Raw genomic sequence first — 21,244 nt, 5'->3', positions numbered from 1 at the left:
GATCTAGATCTAGATCTAGGCTAGCCTCGAAACTAGATCAATGATTTATAATGTCTGTCTATCTAGATCTAGACCTGGGCCATAGATCTAGAAGAACCTAGGTCTTCCCTGAGCCAACAGGCGCTGAAACTTTCCGAAATCACAAAAGAGTTCCCCTACCGGGTCTGTATACTTCGTGACTTGGTTCCCAGTTACCGGGTCTGTATACACTTCGTAATATCACTTATTTAGCCTTTTGACCAAAACCGTGCACCATACAAAAAACCCCAGCCGGATGTAGCTGACAACACTTTTCCCCGCTGAAAACTCAAGCTTGAAAGCTCTTCACACACGTTTCCGGTAGACCTATGCTGTGTTGATAGTTCACAGAGCTGCCGTTTTACTACTATTAAGGCGCAACTGTAGTGAATATTTTTTAAAATTTAGCCAAAAGGACTAATGCATTAAAAATAAATACAACATGTAGAAATTAAAAATAATCACAACAATAACAACGCGTGTGGCAGGTCTGGGGTCACCTCTCGGGCTAGCCTAGCAAAATAGGCGAAAAAGTATGGTGCTCCATAGCGACCACAACCTACTAATTCCTTGTGTGCATCAAATTTCAGGATCTGACGATTGATGACAAAACAACCATAATATTTCGTTCCTAGACTTTTTTTTGTGAGTGAGTGTTTTACTTTTATTTGAAATAAGTGTTTCTGTTCCATGAATGTGTTGGATAAGAGAAAGAATAGCATCATTTACATATACAGTAATGGACATGATGACTGAGCTTTATCGTAATACACGTTGTATATGGTTTTTAAACGTGCAAATCAAACGTATTTCTTCACTTAATGTACATAAACTAAGCATATTAAGAAAACAACTCAAAAATGAACTTTATCAACCTACTATTCCAAGGATCAACGATAAAAAATACACACCCATAATATATATATCACTTTTTTCTTCATTAACCACTATGGCTCGAAGATTCAATCGCGTTGACGTTGCATTACTTGAAACAAGAGGAGAGGATGAGAGAGGATGTAAAGAAATCAACTGAGACCTCTGTGCTTTATGCCAGACTGATACTAAAGAACATTTAATTTGCTCTGCAAGGGGAGATGGTGCTGGGTATGTCTATGTGGCAGAGAGACTTAAAGGATTCCACACCCTTGGTTCCTGCCCCATCCATGTTGACCTGTCCAAGTTAGACGAAGGACAGGGTTTCTTGGCAACGTTACAACAGCATACTGCACTATGACTAAAAAAGTGCAGAAATTCAATAAACAAACTCAAAGTACAGTGTAAATGATTGCTGGGCCAGAGATAAGCTCCATTATCAAAGAGTTTGAAGCGCAGTTATTGGCCAGCCCCCAACAGGATGATCTTCACCATGACCAGATTCAAAACGTTCAGAACACCTTCACGAAAGAGGTTACAGCCGTGGTATCTACCTTTCAAGAATCAGGCAACCCTTTTGCTGAGGATAGTGCTACCTCATTGCGCTTGGCACAGAGAACATTATGCCGGATGAAGTCGTGCATGCTGCACGGAACGTGGTTTTTATCAGAACATCCAAATAACATACCTTCATCAAGGAGAGATTTGCAGACAGATCAAAGGCAGTGCGAGACACCACAATGAAGAACCAATTACCAACTTTTTCTAGACCTGGAAAGGTTGGGAAGGCAGCGACCGTCACATAAATGTCAGTTCTGAGGAGTGACATTAAACTTCTTTGCGTGAATGTACATCGCATGCCAGGCCAGAGGTACAAATTTGGAATCTTTCTTCCGGGATGCAAATCAACCCTTTCCACTATCTCTGGCCAAGTTTGGAGGAGGGCAGAACTGGAAGAAAAGCCGACCTGCTTGTCTGTCTCATGTCCCTGGGCACTCAAACGAAGAAAATAACTTCTTCGGTCCCAGCAATCATCTCGTTCAGTCAGGAGCGTTGAGGGTCTAATGGAGGTTGATGAATTTGGTGCAGATCCATCTCTGCACACTTCCAGACGATCTGCTCGACGTGACAGACCGGCTGCAGGATGAGTTGGATCTGGAGTGTTTATTGGCAGACTTCACATCAGAACCTGACCTTGAAACAGCTGCAGAGATTCTACAAGTGCAGACTGTCGAAGAAAGCCCAATGGTTGATGCCATGGTCCTTGACGGGGCTGCAATTGTCCAGATGCTAGGACCAAAGCTTTCAAAGACATTTCTTGAGTAAACTTCCAGCGTTTTCGAACCCTACATTCAACGGCAGTTATAGGGTGTGAGAAGAGTTGATGTGGTATGGGATATGTACTTCCCAGACAACCTGAAGGCCGCTGCAAGAAAAAAAAGAGGGTTAGCCGTTTGAAAAAGAGTCTCAGCACGGGCCACCATCCCAGGAAACTAGCTCGGATTCCTACGTGTAGACAAAAAAGAGAGGAACTTTTTGCCTTTTTGAATCAGAGAGTTGAACAGCTTTATGTTTCCGGCAAAACAGTTGTCAGCACATACCATTACAGAGTGTTGACATCGTCACCTCAGTTCGATGCCGAGTCTCTTGAGCCCTGTCAACAGGAAGAGGCAGACACCATGATCTTCTTAATGTGTTGCATTGCTCGAAGAAAGAACTGAAAAAAGTCAGGATCAGAACGACAGACACCGATGTTGTTGTACTTGCAGTCGCCAACATATTCACCATTTAAGTGACAGAACTGTGGGTTGGACGGGTAAGAACTCCAGAAATATCCCGCCCGTCTCATAGCCCGACAGCTCGGCGAAAATAGATGCAAAGCCTGGACATTTTTCCACGCCAAGACTGGATGTGATATTGTATCCTTCTTTTCAGGAAAGGGCAAGAAATCAGCCTGGCACATCTGGCGAGTATTTCCTCTGATCACTCGTCTTTCGCCCTCTTTCTGCTGGGCCCGAGTCTGTGCAAGAAGAGTGGATGAATAAGCTCCGGCGGTTCGTGGTGCTCCTCTTGGACAAGACCAGCACTCTTTACAAGGTACACCAGGCAAGACAAACGCTCTCTGCACAGCACTCACCATCTTTAGAAGCCATTCCACCCACAGAACATGCTCTGGAGCAGCACATTCTGCGGGCAACTTACCAGGCAGGCCATGTGTGGGGAAAGTCTCTCGAAAAAGTACCAGACTTACCTGATCCGTCAAAAATGGGGCTAGCAAAGAGATGAAAGTGGAAACAAGTTTTGGGTGCTTCTCTTGACACCTCTTTAACAGGCTTGTGACGTTTGTTGTGAACTCATTAAGTGTAGATGCAAGCAAGAGACAGGTGGTTGTCGGGGGTACTGTAAATGCAAGAAAGCTAACTTGTGCTGCACAGCATTGTGTGTTTGCTTGGGGGACTGCTGAAATGCTGAAGATTACTATCTCTATTAGAAAGTTTCAAAATTGACCATATTTCTGTGCTTACAAGAACTCACTTTACATCTGACAATGGTTAGCAGACATTCTGATGGTGTGTTACTTGTATTTTTGTCTTACAAATATGCATAAGAAGAATTGCCCATTTGAAGAACGCTTATTCAAAGATCAAATAAAACAATATGGCCAAAATTTCACTTAATGAATGGATTTGTTTTATCAATCTGACACATTGAATTCTTGAAAAAAAAAGTAAAATTACTGCTCAAGGTTAGCGTCATGTTTGAAAGTGAGTCAGAAATTCTCTGAGTGCTGTAGTATGCCGGCGTGACCTCATTACATGAAATATTATTAAACCCTATTTTTGCCATTTTCCTATTCCAAATGTATTTTTCATCATTTTTCGTGATTGATAGACAGAAATCTTACATTTTGAGTTCTCCTATTGTGTCTGGATATTTGTTGACAATATAATGTGGTGGTCTAGTGAGTAGGCTGAAAAAAGTTATAGTGACCTACTTTGACAGCTGGCCACACCCACTTCCGGTCAAGGATCATCATGGATCCCTTGCTTATTTGAAAGGTAATTGTCTTAGGAGACATATGCACCTTAAAGTATGTCTCAAACATAAAGTGCAGAAAACACCTAAATTTCGCCATTAAGGGACCCCACTAAGAGGAGGGGACAAATGAGGTGACGGGATGGGGGCGGAAAGAGGAGATGAAAGCAAACAACAGAACATTGCTAGAGAGCAGGAAAGGGGGTGAAAGAAGACAATTTTAGAGAAGAAAATTTTTCCGTTGCTACCCGGATTCGAACCCTGGACCTTTGAATGAGAGGCCAACACCTTAACCTCGAGGCCACCAGAGCCCTGTTACTGTTTGTATGATAGGGTCAGGCATTGTGAGGTGTTTGAAATGAAATAAAATTTGTAAGAAGCCCCAAGTCCAAGTGAAGGTAGATTTCCACTTCAAAAACTTTTTCGAAAACAAAGTTGCCCACAACAATTAGGCTACACTTTACAGACTAGCCTAGAACTTGGCTTTTGCCTTTGACAAAAGATTTGAATGAGCACAATTTTACTTCTCTTTCTGCAGAACACTTTACGAGGGCATGTGAAGATCAATGCAAAATGAGAGTGCAGACCTTTTTCAAGCTTGGCCGCACTGCTCTGCCAGTCGCTTTTGGAGCAGCTGTGATCAGTAACAATTTTGACCTGGGCTCACTGGGCATTGTACGATTTGGCAGAGCTGCTGCAACGGTGAGATATATTTGCTTTGTTGTTGAAAAGTGATTTCTTTTCAATGAAAAAAATGTTTCAAATGGTTCCAACCAGTATCATGAGCATAATTTAATAATAATATATAAAATTTGTATAGAGCGGCATACCCCCGCTCAACTGAAAGCTATCTATGCCCTTTACACTATATTATTACCCCATCAGACCCTCTATAACACTAAGAAACATTTTTGGCTTCCAGGGAAGCATACAGTGCAAGCAGCATATTAAGGGCTCATACATTAAAAAAATGACAAGGTCTTTTTGCTGGCCGGATGGAAAGTCTAGTTTAGGTTCCCTGACATTGGACTGTTCTCAGCTTTTCTTTGTGAGGTGGTTACCTTAAATATCAAAGTGTACACTAACAGACTAAGTGGAATTTCATGTTCTCAACTGTGTGATGATATTGTTGAACATATTAAATAAATTGTGGGAAGAGCATTTTGTTTGTGAAAACCATGCATTTAAAATCAAAATGTTGGAAGCTCTTAAAATATATTTACTACAGCTTATTTATAGCTTGTTTTAAAAATATTAGCCCAGAACTATTTTGTTGTTTCTTAGACTTCTTCATGGAAGCCAAATTTTGTAGGAAGGAGTGTTGTTTCATAAAGATATTTACCAAGTGTAGAATTTTTTTTCTCTCGATTTTTCTTTTCAGGTTCTGAAGATTGGTGTTGATTACAAACTGTTGTTTAGGAAATATGACACTTCACATCCTGAGTACGCTGATGCTGTTCATGAAGTGAGTTTGTCTACACTACATAGCATTGATTAAAGTAATAGAGGAGGTATAATTTTCAAGCAATTTTATTCTTTTACTGCAGGAAAATTAACTGTCTGCTGCATATGTGTAGGTTTGATAAAGTGAAAGTGCATTAAATAAGTAATTCTTGCTGTTATTTTAACTCTGCAATATTGAAGATTAAATTCTTAAGATAGGCCTTTGATATGTTACTATAGTGAATTATGTAAAGGGCTTGCATTCCTTTCAGGGAAAAGTATATTTTTTAAGGCTTATTACACTTAAATTGCTTCTTTAAAGATTGTCAGGTTTGAAAAAGCTTTTAAGCATAATTTTCAGTATCATGTATTTTGATGATTAAGAGAAAGAGTTCAGTTTAAACAGAAAATTTCCCCCCTTTTTTTTGTGGTCATTGCGGTATAGTAAAAAGTAAAGTTGTTCCCACTTCCGATCCGGACATTGGGGATTGCCTTGTTAGTGAGACAACTTCCTGGTATAGTACAATCACTTATATTGGCATAACTCGTAACTTTTGTTGTTGTGACTAATATGATTTGATGTGATACTGTGGTTTTTTTTTCCAGTTGCACTTGAAGTCTGCAACAAGTTTGCGGACAATGTGTTGCAAAAATGGTGGAGCGTTCATCAAAGTTGGTCAGCATCTTGGCTCATTAGAGTATTTACTCCCCATTGAGTATGTACAAACCATGAAAGTCCTCCACGATAAAGCACCGCAGTCAGATCTGGAAGATTTAAAGACTGTAGTGTTTGAAGACTTGGGAGAACAGGTTAGAGTGTATTTACATTTGTTTTCTAAAAAAAAAAAATCTTTCATTGGTAATGTTTTTGTTTGTGGGGATGGGATTTCATACTAACTATATCATTACTATGGATGTAAGACATGGAATGCTTCTCTGACTTGCATAAAGAGGGTCCAGGTTTTCTTGAACAAGTGTCTAAGAAAGTTACTGAGGATCAGATGCACAGACAGGGTCACCAGCAAGGAAGTGTTAAGGGAAACAAGACGGATCCCAGACAGAGATGAGGTAGGAAGAAGGCAGCTGCATAATGAAGAAAGTATCGGATTGGAATCCACAGGGTAAAAGATGAAGAGGAAGACCGTGTGGAACCTGGAGAAGAATCACAGAAATTAATGTTCAGAAAAGTGGGAAGACATGGAATAACATCAAGAGGTTATCCCAGGATAGAGAAAGGTGGAAAGTGTTTGTCCCTGGTCTATATCGTGGTGCAGAGTGAGAATGGCAATGATCATGATTGTATCCCTACTGTAGATATAAGATAGGTACTGTTGTTCAAGATGAAATCCTCAAATGTGCTTTTGATGATCTGATAGATGTTTCTTCTTGCAAAGGGACATAATTGGATGAGCAAAATGTCTCTCAGATTTGATGCGAACTGCACAGTTTGTGCACGACATCAGACTGACTGTCTAGCTGCTGTCATTGAGAACGAGGAAGAAGAAGAAGATGAGCAAAATGAAGAGACAAATGTGTTGATTTTTAGTTTTCCGAAATGTGCCTTTATTTATCTGCGCTGTACATGTGGCTTGAAATACCATATTAATATTTTTTTGATAGTGTATTCTGTGACAAGTATTGGTGTTTTTGGTTATTGTCATGTATGATTTATCATAGTTTTGAAAAAGTAGTTCGTAGTAGTGTATTCATTGTTATGAATTCATCAAAGTACCAAATTTCATGTGAGAACGATTTTTTTTTAGTCCAGAGAATTCAGGTTCTGTCTATCCAGGTGTGAGTAAATATGTAAAATATTTTTCATTTTGAAGAATGCCTGTAAAATAATCTTTTTTGTGTGATCTTATTGCAAGTGTTGAAGCTGTTGTGAATTACAAATGGTTCTTTTCAAAGCATCATCAGATAACTATAGAATAGTTAGAGGTGCTACTGTCAGAGTAGGATGTGCTGTTTGGCTGAGACGAGTTGTTTGGGATTGGGGCTGTGATCTAATAGAACTTCTGATATTGTTCACCTATGTTTGTGAGCTGTTGGTATGTACTTTGGTTTGGTCTACCCCTTCTTTTCAGAGACTACTTTTTTTCCTACTCTGCTTTCAGGCAAAATATACCATGTTAGTTTTCTCGCTGCTTCATCACAAAGTGCAATTCAGCTGAACTCGATTAATTTGTATCCTTTCACTGTTGTCATTGCAGGTCGACGATCTATTTTTAGAATTTGATCCTGAACCACTGGGTGCAGCGTCTCTTGCTCAAGTTCACAAAGCACGGCTGCGGGACGGTCGGCTGGTGGCGGTCAAGATACAACATCCCAAAGTTAAAGCTCACTCACATGTTGACATCAGGACTATGGAGGTAACTGAAAATGTGAATCATGGCCTCCAGCAAAATAAATAAAATGTCATATCCCTAGATTTATTTATTTATTAATTTCTTTTTTTCAGCAATCATCTCATATTTTTGGCTCCAAAGTCAAAGTTTTCATGTTTCACAGTTTTATCAACTGGGTTGCATTGAAGTGCGAATAATGAAAATTCAGAGTTGATAATGTTTGATAATGAAATGTCTTTAATATGAAACTCGATCAACACTGTCTCTAATTAAAGAAAAGACCATAAATGGAACTGTCATGGAGTCGGAAAATTTAAAAAAAGCAGTTAAATAGGAAATTACAGATTAAATCAGCAGCTGAGAAATGCATTCTGAGACGACTGATGTTGAAAGGTGATTTGTGTTATTACTCTCTTTACAGTTTTTGGTTCATGCTGTGAATTGGGCTTTCCCAAATTTCAACTATGTGTGGCTAGCAGAAGAGACCAAGAAAAATTTGCCTGTTGAACTCGACTTTGTCAATGAAGGGCAGAACTGTGAACGACTAGGAGAGATGCTGAGCAAATTTGAATTTCTCAAGGTATGTAAAATAGAATTGTTTTTTAATGCTGAGATGAGATTGACAGGAAGTCGTTTTCATCAAATTATTTTGTCCAGATGAAATGTTTTTCTGTATTCACAACCATTCTTCACGTGCATGCTCTACCTCCTCAACCCATTGTTTTATGTATATATCTTTTTTAAAGAGTGTACTATCCAAAAGATGTGTCAAATTGGGATGAAATAGAAGCTTCCAGTTTCATCTGTTTGTTCATCTCTGAACCACAGTTCCAACTTTGTCTGTTTAATTTTTCAGGTTCCAAAAGTGATCTGGGAACACTCATCGGATCGAGTGCTGACGATGGAATTTTGTGAAGGTGGGAAGGTGGATGATCTTCAGTACATGGAGGATCACAACATCTCTGTCAATCAGGTCAGTTGTTTCACATGATTGATTAATTAACTGATTCTGTATATGTGTGTGTTTTTGTGGTGTGTGTGCATGTGTGTGTGCATACGCATGTGTTTATATATGTGCTTGTGTGTGTGTGTGGGCAAGTATGTGTGTGTGCATATGTGTATGTTTGTGTGTGTGACTGTATGTGTGTGTGTATGTGTGTGTGTTTGTGTGATTGAGACAGGGGGGTAGATGAGTTTCGGAGTGTCTTGACGACAACAACTAAGACCATAACTGATAATCAAGTACCGTCAGACTGAGAATGGAAGAAAGAGGCAAAAGGGACAGGCAAAGATCTCATTTTTTAAATAGGGTTATTCTATTCTTGGGAAGCATGTTACAAATGGGAAGAAGGCTCAGACTTAAGAGTACTCAAATGCTTTTTGCAAGCCTAGTTTTGATCATTACATTTGATATGTTGACATTCTTGATTTTATGTTGATTTTCATTTGTTTGGGACAATTTTTTATCCAGAAGATATATTGAGATGATCTGTGCAGAAAAAGTGCTGAAGTATCAGCATTTTTATATGAAATTGTGTACATTTGTTTTGTAAATCATTCCCTGAGCTCTTTCCTTCTTGATCTATTTGTTTTCTGATCATCAACTTCTTTATCATTGATGTTACCTTCACCATCATCTCCACCATCGTCGTATCATTAATGCGAACATACATTTCGACTGCTCAATGTTAGACTTGGCAATATGTCACTTTTCAACATGGCTTATGGCGGAGTCTTACACTAAGTGGTTGATTTTTCTTTAAGTGTCACTGGACTCTAAAGAAATTTCAGGGTGATATTAAAGATCTGCCATTGTTAAGCACATTTTCTAGAGTTTCATTTGATGCAAATCTGGAACCTGAAAGAAGAAATAAACATGTTATAAAAAGAATTACAAAATTAAAAATATCTTTATTTCTAAGTAAAAGCTCTTTGTATTCTCAGGTTACTGAACGCCTTGGTAAATTGTACAGTGAGATGATCTTTGTTCAAGGCTACGTCCATTGTGATCCCCATCCTGGCAATGTTCTGGTGCGCAAAGGCAAGTCAGGTCCTGAGATCATCTTACTTGACCATGGCTTGTATCAGGTGAGGGAGCAAGTGCGGAAAATCTTGAGTCAGTGGTCGTTAAAGAGTTGACAGATCTGTTCTGTTTAATATTTCATCTTTCCTGTCCATTTTATTTCCTTCTCTGTCATCAGTGGATGATCGGTGCTCTGGTGTGGTTTGCTCTTTCTTCTGTACCAAACATCTATCGTCTGTACCTCTCTTCCTTCTTTTATTGTGCTTGTTACTCTCTAGTAACATCTCTAATCTTTAGCGCGCACATGACCTAATTGTGTTGCAAGTACTGTTAAACTGTTTATAAAATAAAAAATCTGCTATCATGCTGTATACCCAGCTTTGAATAATCAGTTATTTCCCTTAGTTTCTATATGAAACAAGCTTTAGCTCTACCATATCCTCTCTTCCTGTTCAGACATTGACTGACGACTTTAGAGTGGAGTACAGCAAGATGTGGATGTCCATGATCAACGCGGATGTGGAGGGCATGAAGCAACACGCGACAGCACTCAACGTTGGCGACTTATTCGGGCTCTTTGCCTGCATGCTGTCTGCTCGGTCTTGGGATGCTCTACTCGCTGGGATTGACAAGCATGAGTTTACTGTTGAAGAGGTAAAGTCTGATAGTGAGGAAAGGCTAACTCAAACTCATTGTATGCCAGGGTATTTCCTTAGTTTTGAAACACAATTTTTAGAAGTGGCTGTTAAATTCTTGGTGGAGGTGCAAAAAAAATGTGGATAAACAATTTATCTTTTATGCTAAGTAGAATGTGTTATGCTTCACTATCATCTATAAATGGATTTGAAGTTACAAAATCACATGTAAAATAGGAAATGGCAGACTTGATGAATGTTATTAGATAACTTCTGCTAACTCTCTGAGAAAAGGAACACACCTCATTTACGACATTAACAATATGGTCACCACAGTTGCCATACTGCAAATATATATTTAGTGAGAAAGAGAGAGAAAGAGTGGGGGTGAGAGAAAAGGAGGAAGAGAGTGAGACAGAGAGGGGGGTGGGGGGTCCGTATTCTGTGGCCATGCTGATGAGATTGATCTCATTGTTTGTAAAGGAGTGGAGAAAATGGCATTAAAAGTGCATCTGATACAACTTTTCACAAGTTATCAGACCCTCCACAATTTATTCCTCTTTTAAAAAAGTATATTTTGCCCGAAATTTTTCATTGCAATAGTCATCTACTGTGTGAATGAAATGAGAGTGATTCAAAGAACATTCAGCACTTATGGATTATGTCTGGTATTAAAACCTAAACTCATCAAAATTGTACGCTCACCCTGTATATTAGTTGGAAATTATATTTTCAATCTGATGATAGTTTGACCAGAGAGGTGATTTTAGATACTAATAGAATTCCCTAGCTTTGTGTTGTTTAGGATTCTTGAATGAAATTTAATATACATTTGAATTTCTGTTTCATTTATTTTATCTGTGTAACTTTTCTTGTTTGCTTTTAGAAAAATGAAATCAGAACCAATGTTGGAAACTACCTGGTGGAAATTTCGGCTATTCTTGGACGTGTACCTAGGCAGATGCTTCTGCTGCTGAAAACAAATGATGTTCTTCGTGGCATTGAGTCTGCTCTCAACTCAAGACCTAGCTCTACATCCTTTATCAATATGTCTCGCTGCTGTATCAAGGTTTGTTCTATCTAAAAATGTCGTGGTTATGCCAGAATTTATTGTTTGTTATTATAACGTTTGACAAAAAGTTTATAACCTCTTCGTTGCTGCGCCAGTAGAATTTACGGGCATGAACCGTGCAGCGATGTGCCTATAGCCTTTAGGATTTATGGGACTATGACATTGCTTGTTTTGGTACCAATTATAAGGGAAGTTACTACTAAAATCTTGTAATTATTATCGAGGTGCCTTCCCGTTATGTTTTCCTCCATTTTCCCCCCATTTGAAAGCGTCAGATCCCGATTTTAGCTTGAAGAGAAGATTAGATCTAGATCTAAGTCATCTACCCCACAAAAATGATTTAATGGCAGTAAACACAGATGGGCTTACATGTATATATTATATGGATTGTACAAGCATTGTGTTTGGTAGGAAAAGCCTCTTGTCACTTCCTCTTTACCTGCAAACACTCGCACAACATATATTTCCCTTTTTTTGGTCTCAGTTTATCAGTACTCGAATGTGTGTTGTTTATGTTGTTTGGTGGTGTTGTTTTTGGCATCATGTTACTTACTCCAACTTTTCTCCATCTATCTCTCAATGATATCCCTCCCAAAATTATATCAATTTAATTGTGGAGCAATGTAGATTATACACACAGAAATTCATGAGGAAATATTCATCCCTAAAAAAGTTATTGGAGGTATAGCGGGGTCACCCCTGAGCAGCCTTGTTGTGTGATTTCCCCCCGGCATAGGGGCCTATTTGCCTGCGGCATTGAAAAGGTTAATGGAAGTAGCAATATTATAGACCAGCGTTTTTTAACCTTGAATGTAAAGAATGCTTCAGACTGATTAAGCTGTTCAGGCAAGTGAAAACAGATGGATTTTTTAGCACAAACTTATGGGGGCCTATCATGAAAAGCCAGCCCTTCAATCCCCAAAGACATTTTTTTAACAGACAAAAATTATGCCCTCTGTTCAGATCAATTGCTGGAGATTCACAACGTTTCTGTGTTGAAATTCCAGCCTACAATGTTGCTTAGGTACTTGTTCAAGGTAGATAAACTACCCGCAAAGATGATTGTTGCTGCAATGGGTCTTTTGGGTGGCATTTTGTTTGGGCTAAGTGCATCAGGTTCCATCATTACTGTGATGGCAGATGTGTGTTCCAGTACACTCTGCTCTTCATTCTTTTCTGTTTTGTCATTGTCTCAGTCTATTCCTTGCATACAGTAATGTGGACATCATTGTGTTGACTGGCTGTAAACTGCCAATATGTGATTTGATACTTTATATATGGCCAATTTCTGTTCGCAGGCTGTGACTGACTGGGAAATGCTGTCGTGTTCCTCATGGGGCTGCTACTTCAGACTGAAACTTCATCAGCAACTGCAGCTGGCCCGTATCTCCATGTACTCTGTGTACCTTTGGCTCATTAGCTTACCTTTGTTTTCTAAGAGAAAATCATTGCATAGTTGATGAAGGTTTTTAGCTAGGAACCTTTGATTATTTTCTGTGATACCATGTTGTGAATGTCATGGCTGGTCAGTTTTGGATACATGGTATTAGCTTTTCTAGGATGACTCTGAATTAACCCCAACCTGTTAATCAAAATATGGTTGATTACTTTAAGTCTGAGATACTTATGTGATTTTCGTGCCAATTTAGAAGTGTATTTAGAGGATGATTTCTTTGAACAGGAATTTTAATCTGTTTATGTTACATAACTGGTCATTGGACTGGCCTCCAAGCTCTTTTTATGAAAAGTGAGAGAAGGTTCAAAGTTTGTTGGATGTACAAGTCCGATATATCTGTTTCAGTTTTCAAGGAGGATTTGTTTTAATTACAGTGTCATCTTTTATGTGTGTGTTTTCTGACACTTTCCTCTGAGAAAATTTCTAGAAACACTGAGCAGTTTGCAAAGTGTTAAAAATAGGAGGTGCATAGGATGAAATGTACAAAAAAAATCATGAGCTGTGTGTGTCAAATGTAGAAATTGACTTGGACTTTGCAAATGTCTGTTATTGTCAGCAAAAATTAAGATAGCAGACAGAGAAATTCAGATTTATAGCAGACAGAAAAATAAAAATGGAGGGAAAAAAGCTGATCCTGACAATAGCACTCTCTTGCGACTCACTGAGCACATTTTTGGGGGGCAATCTAATGTCAAATCTTATAGTTTAAACAATATATGATTGCACATGTCTACCCTTAGTTTTTTACTATTATTGTTGGGAGGCGGTATTCTCTCTGTCCCTCCTGTCTTCTCCCTAAATTTCTTGGAAATAATGTCTGATTGACCTTATGTTTAACCCCTTCAATGCCGCGGGGGAAATCCCAAGAACCAAGGCAGCTCAGAGGTGACCCCACTCTACCTCCCATAACGTTTTTATTTATAAATATTTCCACATGAATTTCAGCATGTACATTCTACATTGAACCACGTTTCTATTGATATAATGTTAGGGGATTTCACTGAGAGTTAGATGAAGAAAAGTTGGAGGTAGTAACATGATGCCAAAAACAACAACACCAAACAACATAAAACAATACACATTCGAGTAATGAAAAACTGAGACCCAAAACAGGGAAATACATTTGTGTGAGTGTCTGCAGTTAAAGAGGCCTTTCCTACCTTATACATATTTAGTGGCGTCGGTGGCCTAGTGGTTAGGCTCTCGGACTCGCAACCGTAAGGTCGTGGGTTCGAATCCCGTCAAGGGCCCGACGTTGTGTCCTTGGGAAAGGCGCTTTACACGAATTTTCCTCACTTCACCCAGGTGGGAATGGGTACCCGGCTATAGACAGCGAAAGGTCTTGTCAGTTTGTTAGTGTTTGAGCGCTTAATCAGCTGCTTGCACTGTATGCTTCCCGGGAAGCTGAGAATGTTTCGGAGTGTTCTATGGTCTGCTGGGGTAATAATATAGTGTAAAGCGCATAGAGCCTGCTGCTGAGCGGGGATATGAGCTATACAAATGCTATCTATTATTATTATTAAGGCTCGTACAATTCATATTATATGCAATAAATCTAAGCCCATCTGTGTTTACTGCTAATAAATAATTTTGTGCGGTAGATGTGTTAGTTCTAGGTCTAGATCTAATCTTCTCTTTGAGCTAAAATCTGAATCTGATGCTTTCATATGGGGAAAAAATGGTGGTAAACATAAAGGGAAGGTACCGCAATAATAATTTACTAGATTTTTGCCGTAACTTCCCTTATAATTGGTATCAAAACAATCTCTGTCACAGTCTCGTAAATTCTACGGACCATAGGCACAGTGCTACACGGTTCAGGCTCGTAAATTCAACGGGCGCGGCAACGAAGAGGTTAAGTATGTATATATATATATATAACTTTCCACCATGTGGGGCCTGACTACATAATCTAATCATTTGCATCCATCAACAAGCCTTATTTTGAATTCTACCATCTCTACAAACTTTTAGAAGTGTTAGTGCAAAATTTGAACCCTCTGATGCTTTTGAGTTTATCGGTAGATGTGCTGTATTATTTGAACTGCGAGACTGACAGTGAAGAGAAACAGAAGGTGGTTCACAGATAAGGACTGAAGTGGGTCAGATTTGTGGATTGAGAGCAACACTGCAGAGAATTTTAGTTTGAAAAAAACAACTGGAAAACTCTCCGAAAGTTGTTTTAAAATGCAACTCTAATAAGTTTAGTTTAGATCCATGAATATATCTCAGCTATTCTATTTTCTATTGCATCTTGGTTCATCTTGCTTCAAGGTTGAAAGCATTGATATACCAGTGACACGCTTCCCTTTGAATGAACGGCCTTGTATTTATCAATGCTTTCAGCATTTCTCCCCCATGACATACTCATGCACATGTATACTCATAGTGTTGGTAAGTTATTTAAAGAAAACATTTTTTCAGTCAGTTGTCCATAAAAGATTCACACAGTTAAATTGCTCATGACAGTTTCATATGGTGTGAAACAGTGTTATTTATGTTTGTGGTCTAATGGCTCTTTAGACATCTTAAAATTTGTTACTCCAGATGAAAGTGAATGTTTCTTTTGTGATACTGTGGAATCCTATAATAACGAGAGGGAGGGGACCAGTACGAAATGTCCGTTCTAGAAGGATTCTCGTTGTAAGGGATCCAGTAGTAAATTCAAAGGAAATATTGAAGTAGGCCTAATTTATGAGTTTGGTGTTCTGTTTATTTTTACTTTTTGGTATCTCTTCTGATGATGGCTTTGTTCAACATGACCTCTAGGTCTTACTTCATCAAAAATTGAATCAGGTTTCTTTCTCTAGCGTTAGCGATGTTGAAAGCTGGGCATTGGCTATCAGAACGAAAGTTCTCCAGGCTAACTCGCCCACTGTGTTTTCCCCCACCCCACCACCCCCTGTGGTGCGTTCCTGCATCTGTTTGCGCACGTCACACATTCGCTCCATGATCCATCACAGCATTGTAACCTCTCCATCCCCGAATCGGAGAAGTGAGATGCATGATAGGCCTAGATAATCTAGACTAGGCTGGCCTATCACTATCAGGCAATGCGTTCTGCTTCACAACTGCTTGTGTGCGCATGCTCCTCCCTTCCGACTCATTCTCTCTGGTCTTCATCGTTGGCACACATGGGCTCTCCCATTCTTTGTTTCGCTTGATCACCAACAAGTTTCTCAACTGGCGAGGTTTTCATCAGGTATAATTTATGGCCTATGCGCTGTGCACAGCAGCAGCAATATTCCGCTATAACCAACTCGCACGTTTATCTGATTGCGCTATAGCAGTATTTTATTTACAAAGATAAAGACTGAAAAAACCCCCGAGGTTTTAGAATATTGTCTTTATAACAGACTTCTCGTTACTTCAGGACTCGTTATAAGTGGACTCCACCTTACTGTTTCGTTTTATAATCTCAGTAATGGAAATGCTCATAGTTGGAAAAGGATTCAAAGTGAGGTTGTCCACACCATAGTCTATGTCTCACCCATGAACAGACAAAATTCTTTGGGAGTAAGAGCTATGTTAGTTAATTGTTTTTCCTGCTGTATTGGTAGATAATTATGTCGACAGGTTTTTTCTTTAAAAACTGATTTGCTACTGTGTATCAAAATGTTGAGCATACTGTAGTCTACAGTACGATAGAACATTAATGGTGCTTTGAAATGTTTTGCTTTGCACAGGATTTTTGAAGTTACTGCATTGGCATATGTTTCATTGAAGAAAAATTTATACTTGGTATAATACTCTTTTATTTATAAATGTATTGAAGTACATAACATGTGAGTGTTTCCTCCTTGATCAGAGATTTTTTTTAGAAATCAAGAATAAATTATCAACAGCTTGGTATTGATTACATTGTAGCCTACTTGTTGGATGCTTTGTTTTCCCCGACAGGATGACATGATCGTTGTGTCCTGAAGTAAAAGGGTGAAAGTTTACACTGAGTGTCCCCGCCTTTCTCTCTTTTCATTTCTTTGTCTCATCTTATGTCTAGAATAGAATTTCTCGGTCCCTTTTTTGCTTGTCTGTTTGTCTGTCTGTCTATCTGTCTGTCTGTTTGTCTGTCTGTCTGTCTGTCTGTCTGTCTGTTTATAGCCTGTTTCTGCTGCAAACCAGGCGATCAGCATCTTTGATTGTAATGACTGTTAATGTTTCACGTTTCCATTAACGGATTTGAGTTAATTTAGGAGGTGGGCTGCTTCAGCTCTGCCTGTTGGAGCAAACCAGGGCTGAGTGAGATACAACATCACAGCAAATAGAGGGAGCTACTGTACTCGATAAGATAATTTCCCTGGGCAGAGTCAAACCCGTTTCTTTTGAGTGCTTTACTTTAAAGAAGAGCCGCTTATCCCATAGATGCCAGTTCATCTCTAGCTTTGACGAAGACATAAAAAGAGTTATGTTCTTTCTGCGAAATATGTGTACTCCCTTCACTCTTAAATTGTGAAAGCACATATTGATGAGGGCATTTTCATGTTCAAAAGTTTTGTTCAAGTAATATTTTTGTAAAGTGTTTTACGGCGCTCGTAACTGCATAAGGTCATATGAGCGCGCGGGACACACCTAATATTTTCAGTTGGTAGGAAATTTTGAATTTTGCCCGGGTGGCGGCCGAAGCCTACTCTTATCGATTTTAGACCACCAAGGGATCTTTAACGTGCGCAACTTGCACAAGGGCCCTCCGAGATTTTTCGCCCTTGTCCGAGAAGGCTAGGTGTAGATCTTTCCTACCAGAAGATCAGGGGTGTGGCAGAAAGACAGCAGTAAGGAGGAGCCAAGGAGTAGCAGTAGAAAGGCTGCAGAAAGAGTCAGGAGCCCAGAGGAGGGGGCTAAGGAGGTGAGGGGGTGGGGGCAGAAAGTGGAAATCAAAGCAGACAACAGAACATTGCCAGAGAGCAGGAAAGGAGGTGAAAGGAGACAATTTTAGAGAGGAAATTTTTCGGTCGCTACCCGGATTCGAACCCGGGACCTTTGAATGAGAGGCCAACGCCTTAACCTCTAGGCCACGAGAGCCCCCCTATTCAAGTTAGAAAGAATGAAGCTAGTCTTGAAATGAAGTATGGAGGTGTTGTTACCAGTGTTGTACTTGGATTCTTAAACTCTGAAATCACCAGTCCCAAAGACACTTTTTTTTCATGTTGATGAATTGGCATGCGGAGTCCTTGTGGATAAAAAGCCCATAAAGAAGTCTCAAGTTGCCAGTTTCTGGAGACTGCTGTCAGTGAGGTGATATTTTACACACACAGGTGTCCACTTGTACGGTTGTTTTGAGCAACATGATCATTGAAACGTTTCAGTGGGTAGTTGGTGGGTACTCTGGTATATGGTCTACTCCTTCTTTCCTGTCAGGCGCCTATTGTCCTTATCTTCACTCGCTCTCTTCTTCATATTATGTTACTCTCTAGTACTAGTTATGCCTCAAATCTTCGGCATGTACGACTGCTCAGCCGCCAAATGTGTCGCTGTACCTTGTGGGGGACATTAGCCGTAGAGGCATTTTCCCCAAGCAAAATCAAGTGTTGTAGAAGGGGTAGGCAGTCAAGAAAACCCCTATACTTCTATCACAAGAGTGCTGACTCGTTGTGTAAAGACATTCGCAATGTCTGGGTTGCCGATTCTCACAGCTCTTAGCTGGAGAGATAAATCAATGTTGCCGGTGGTCCTGGGCTTGTAGGGCTCTCGATAAACTATGAAACGATAATAAAAGGGCCATAATCCTGGTCACCCGGAGACAGGTTCGTCTGGTAAACTCGTGGCTTAATCCTCAGCCGATCACACACGCTGAGATAATCTGTTCTCATACGCGGCTACAGCTAATCCTTTGTCCCAGGAATCTATACATGGAGACTGATCGGTTAAGGGGCTTTCACAGTCGAGGCAAAGTTCCAAGTACATGTATAACTACTAAACGTTCAAGTTTAAGGCTCCGATCCGCACATTTCAGATCATGAAGGATGCTATCTGCTTCAATATACCCGCTAGGGTCAATCTGGAGTGCTAAAAGAAGGAGATGCTGAATTTATAACTTCACCCCTCCCACCCACCCCCTTTTTGCGTGAAAGTGGAACCCACGTCTTCAATGTATTGTAAAAGGCGAAAATCGTAACAGTTACATGTAGCCTATACAAGAGACGCCCATGAATAGAACCCGAGTGGTTCAGGTGATATGAAATGGCTATAGTGAAATGTAGTGATACGTACAAATGTGAGGTCATCGCAAAACGCAAGCAGTTAATTATGTTTCCGAGTACGGGTTGCGAGTTTTTCATTTTTCCCATTCACTTGGTCCAGTTAGAATAAGAGGAATTGAAACTGTAGGTCCCGCCTATCGCATAATATCCTTACGGTATTGAAAGAGTTGCTGATCTCGAAACAAATTATACCACACCATACAATTCCACCCCGACTGCCCCACACAATACTATAACTTATCACAACATACTATACCGTACAAAATCAAACCATACTATAACACGCACAACGACCATACCCCACCATACCGTACTACCATACCAGCTATACTATACCATGCCATGCTGACTTATTCAGACAAAAAATAAATAATGATAACAAAAAGCAAACAAACGAAAATTGAAAAAAATCCCAAAATCCCAACAACAACCCCCCCCCCTTTTCCCCCTTTTTCCGCCCTCTCCCCCCAAACAACAACAACACCAAAAACAAAAAATAAACAAACAAAAAACAAAACAAAGAAAGCAATAAAAATAAATAAAACAAAGCCTTAAACAACAACAACAACAACAACAACAACAACAACAACAACAACAACAACAACAACAACAACAACAACAACAACAACAACTAAAACCCCCCTAAGCAAACCATTCCCATGTGTTCACCTGAGAATGAGAAGCGACCCTCACAAAACTCAGATTTATTACTGACTGCTACAGCGCTGCTCAGCAGACAGAAACAACTGAAGCATAAAAACCTTAGGCCTGTTGTTTGCTCCCTGCACGCAATTCGTAACACTAGGGTGCACCCCAACCCATGTATCAATGATTTATGTTTCGCTCCGCTGGCTGATGATATATGCAGGCCTCTTAACTCATGTCCAGCCAGCTCCTTTAGGATCAATAGTGGTCACTGTCTCATGCATTGAGGAGTACTTCCATTGAAAGTGGATACGACACTCTGAGGATAACCGGATATTTACGTTTGAATTTCTTTGTCGGGGGAAAGAATTGCAGGTGATTCATTTATATACCCGTATTTTCTTTTTCAGTTTTGAAATATAGCATTGCAATGAAAACATTTTTCTTCGTGACATTGAACATAATTCTGTTAAAGTTTAATTAATGTGTGTTTGACAAGTCGCCTGAGTAAGAAGTTAGGCTAGAGAAATTTCAATGACTCGTTTTTTCAGCACTTTGAAAAAGGATATGTGTGTGTGAACTTTGGAACATAATATAAGGATCCTTTTACAGTCAAACAACATTATAACAGATCATTAAACCACATTCACTTATACTTATAATAACAGAAACGGTCACAGGAACACCTAGCTACACACACACACACACACACACACACACACACACACACACACACACACACACACACACACACACACACACACACACACACACACACACACACTCACACACACACAAACATGGGCACATTATTATAGTGCATACACATATTATTTAATCCAAACACGCGCGCGCGCACAAGCACTCACGCCCGCACGGACACACATACACACACGTGCGTACACGCACACACACACACACACACACACACACACACACACACACGCACACACACACACACACACACACACACACACACACAAACACACACACATGTGCACACACACAAACAACTAATGCATACGTACACAAATTTAATCTGAACTTCTAAACGCAATACGGCGACTTGACAAAAAGGTAGCTCTACTTGTGGAACGAATGACCAAATTTCAATCCTTACTCAACTTGGACAGGTGTTCTTGTATAAGTACAAGCAGGAAATATACGTTTTGTTTATATACATTTTCTATGAATCTTTTTTATCTTGTATGCAAAACAGCTTTGGCCAGAATGGTCTACTCAACAGACTTTGTATGATTGTTTTCTTTTCGAAAAAAGCTAGTTCACTAACATCTGATCATACTTAATTGTCAGTCACTTTCTAGAAATATTTTCTTATTATTTCTGTTGTCATACCTTTTCTAAAATATCTTTTGTAAGTGCAGTCTGAAGCAGCTGCACCCGTGGAACAAAATTTTCCCCAGATAAAAATTGTTCACGTCTGGGCGTAAAACAAAACGAGACCATAATATTATTTCGCTACCTCCGAATTATAGAG

General features: G+C 39.6%; 1 protein-coding gene across 1 annotated transcript in view; it reads left to right on the top strand.

Annotated features, from left to right (window-relative positions):
• LOC101857013 (aarF domain-containing protein kinase 1) overlaps positions 1-13,522 on the top strand; it is a 14,975-nt gene extending 1,453 nt beyond the window's left edge. Inside the window, exons 2-11 of the mRNA XM_035968828.1 lie at positions 4,466-4,629; positions 5,309-5,392; positions 5,977-6,180; positions 7,584-7,742; positions 8,140-8,298; positions 8,575-8,691; positions 9,663-9,806; positions 10,198-10,395; positions 11,263-11,445; positions 12,747-13,522. Of these exons, the coding sequence (XP_035824721.1) occupies positions 4,501-4,629; positions 5,309-5,392; positions 5,977-6,180; positions 7,584-7,742; positions 8,140-8,298; positions 8,575-8,691; positions 9,663-9,806; positions 10,198-10,395; positions 11,263-11,445; positions 12,747-12,908 (1,539 nt within the window). The 5' untranslated portion in view covers positions 4,466-4,500 and the 3' untranslated portion in view covers positions 12,909-13,522. The remainder of the gene's footprint in view (positions 1-4,465; positions 4,630-5,308; positions 5,393-5,976; positions 6,181-7,583; positions 7,743-8,139; positions 8,299-8,574; positions 8,692-9,662; positions 9,807-10,197; positions 10,396-11,262; positions 11,446-12,746) is intronic.
• Positions 13,523-21,244: the final 7,722 nt, after the last annotated feature.

The sequence above is a fragment of the Aplysia californica genome, unplaced genomic scaffold (genome assembly GCF_000002075.1).
Source record: "Aplysia californica isolate F4 #8 unplaced genomic scaffold, AplCal3.0 scaffold00089, whole genome shotgun sequence".
In the NCBI taxonomy this organism is placed as follows: Eukaryota; Metazoa; Mollusca; class Gastropoda; order Aplysiida; family Aplysiidae; genus Aplysia; species Aplysia californica.
Note: the sequence above shows the minus strand (reverse complement) of the source record. Positions and strands in the feature narration are given on the sequence as shown.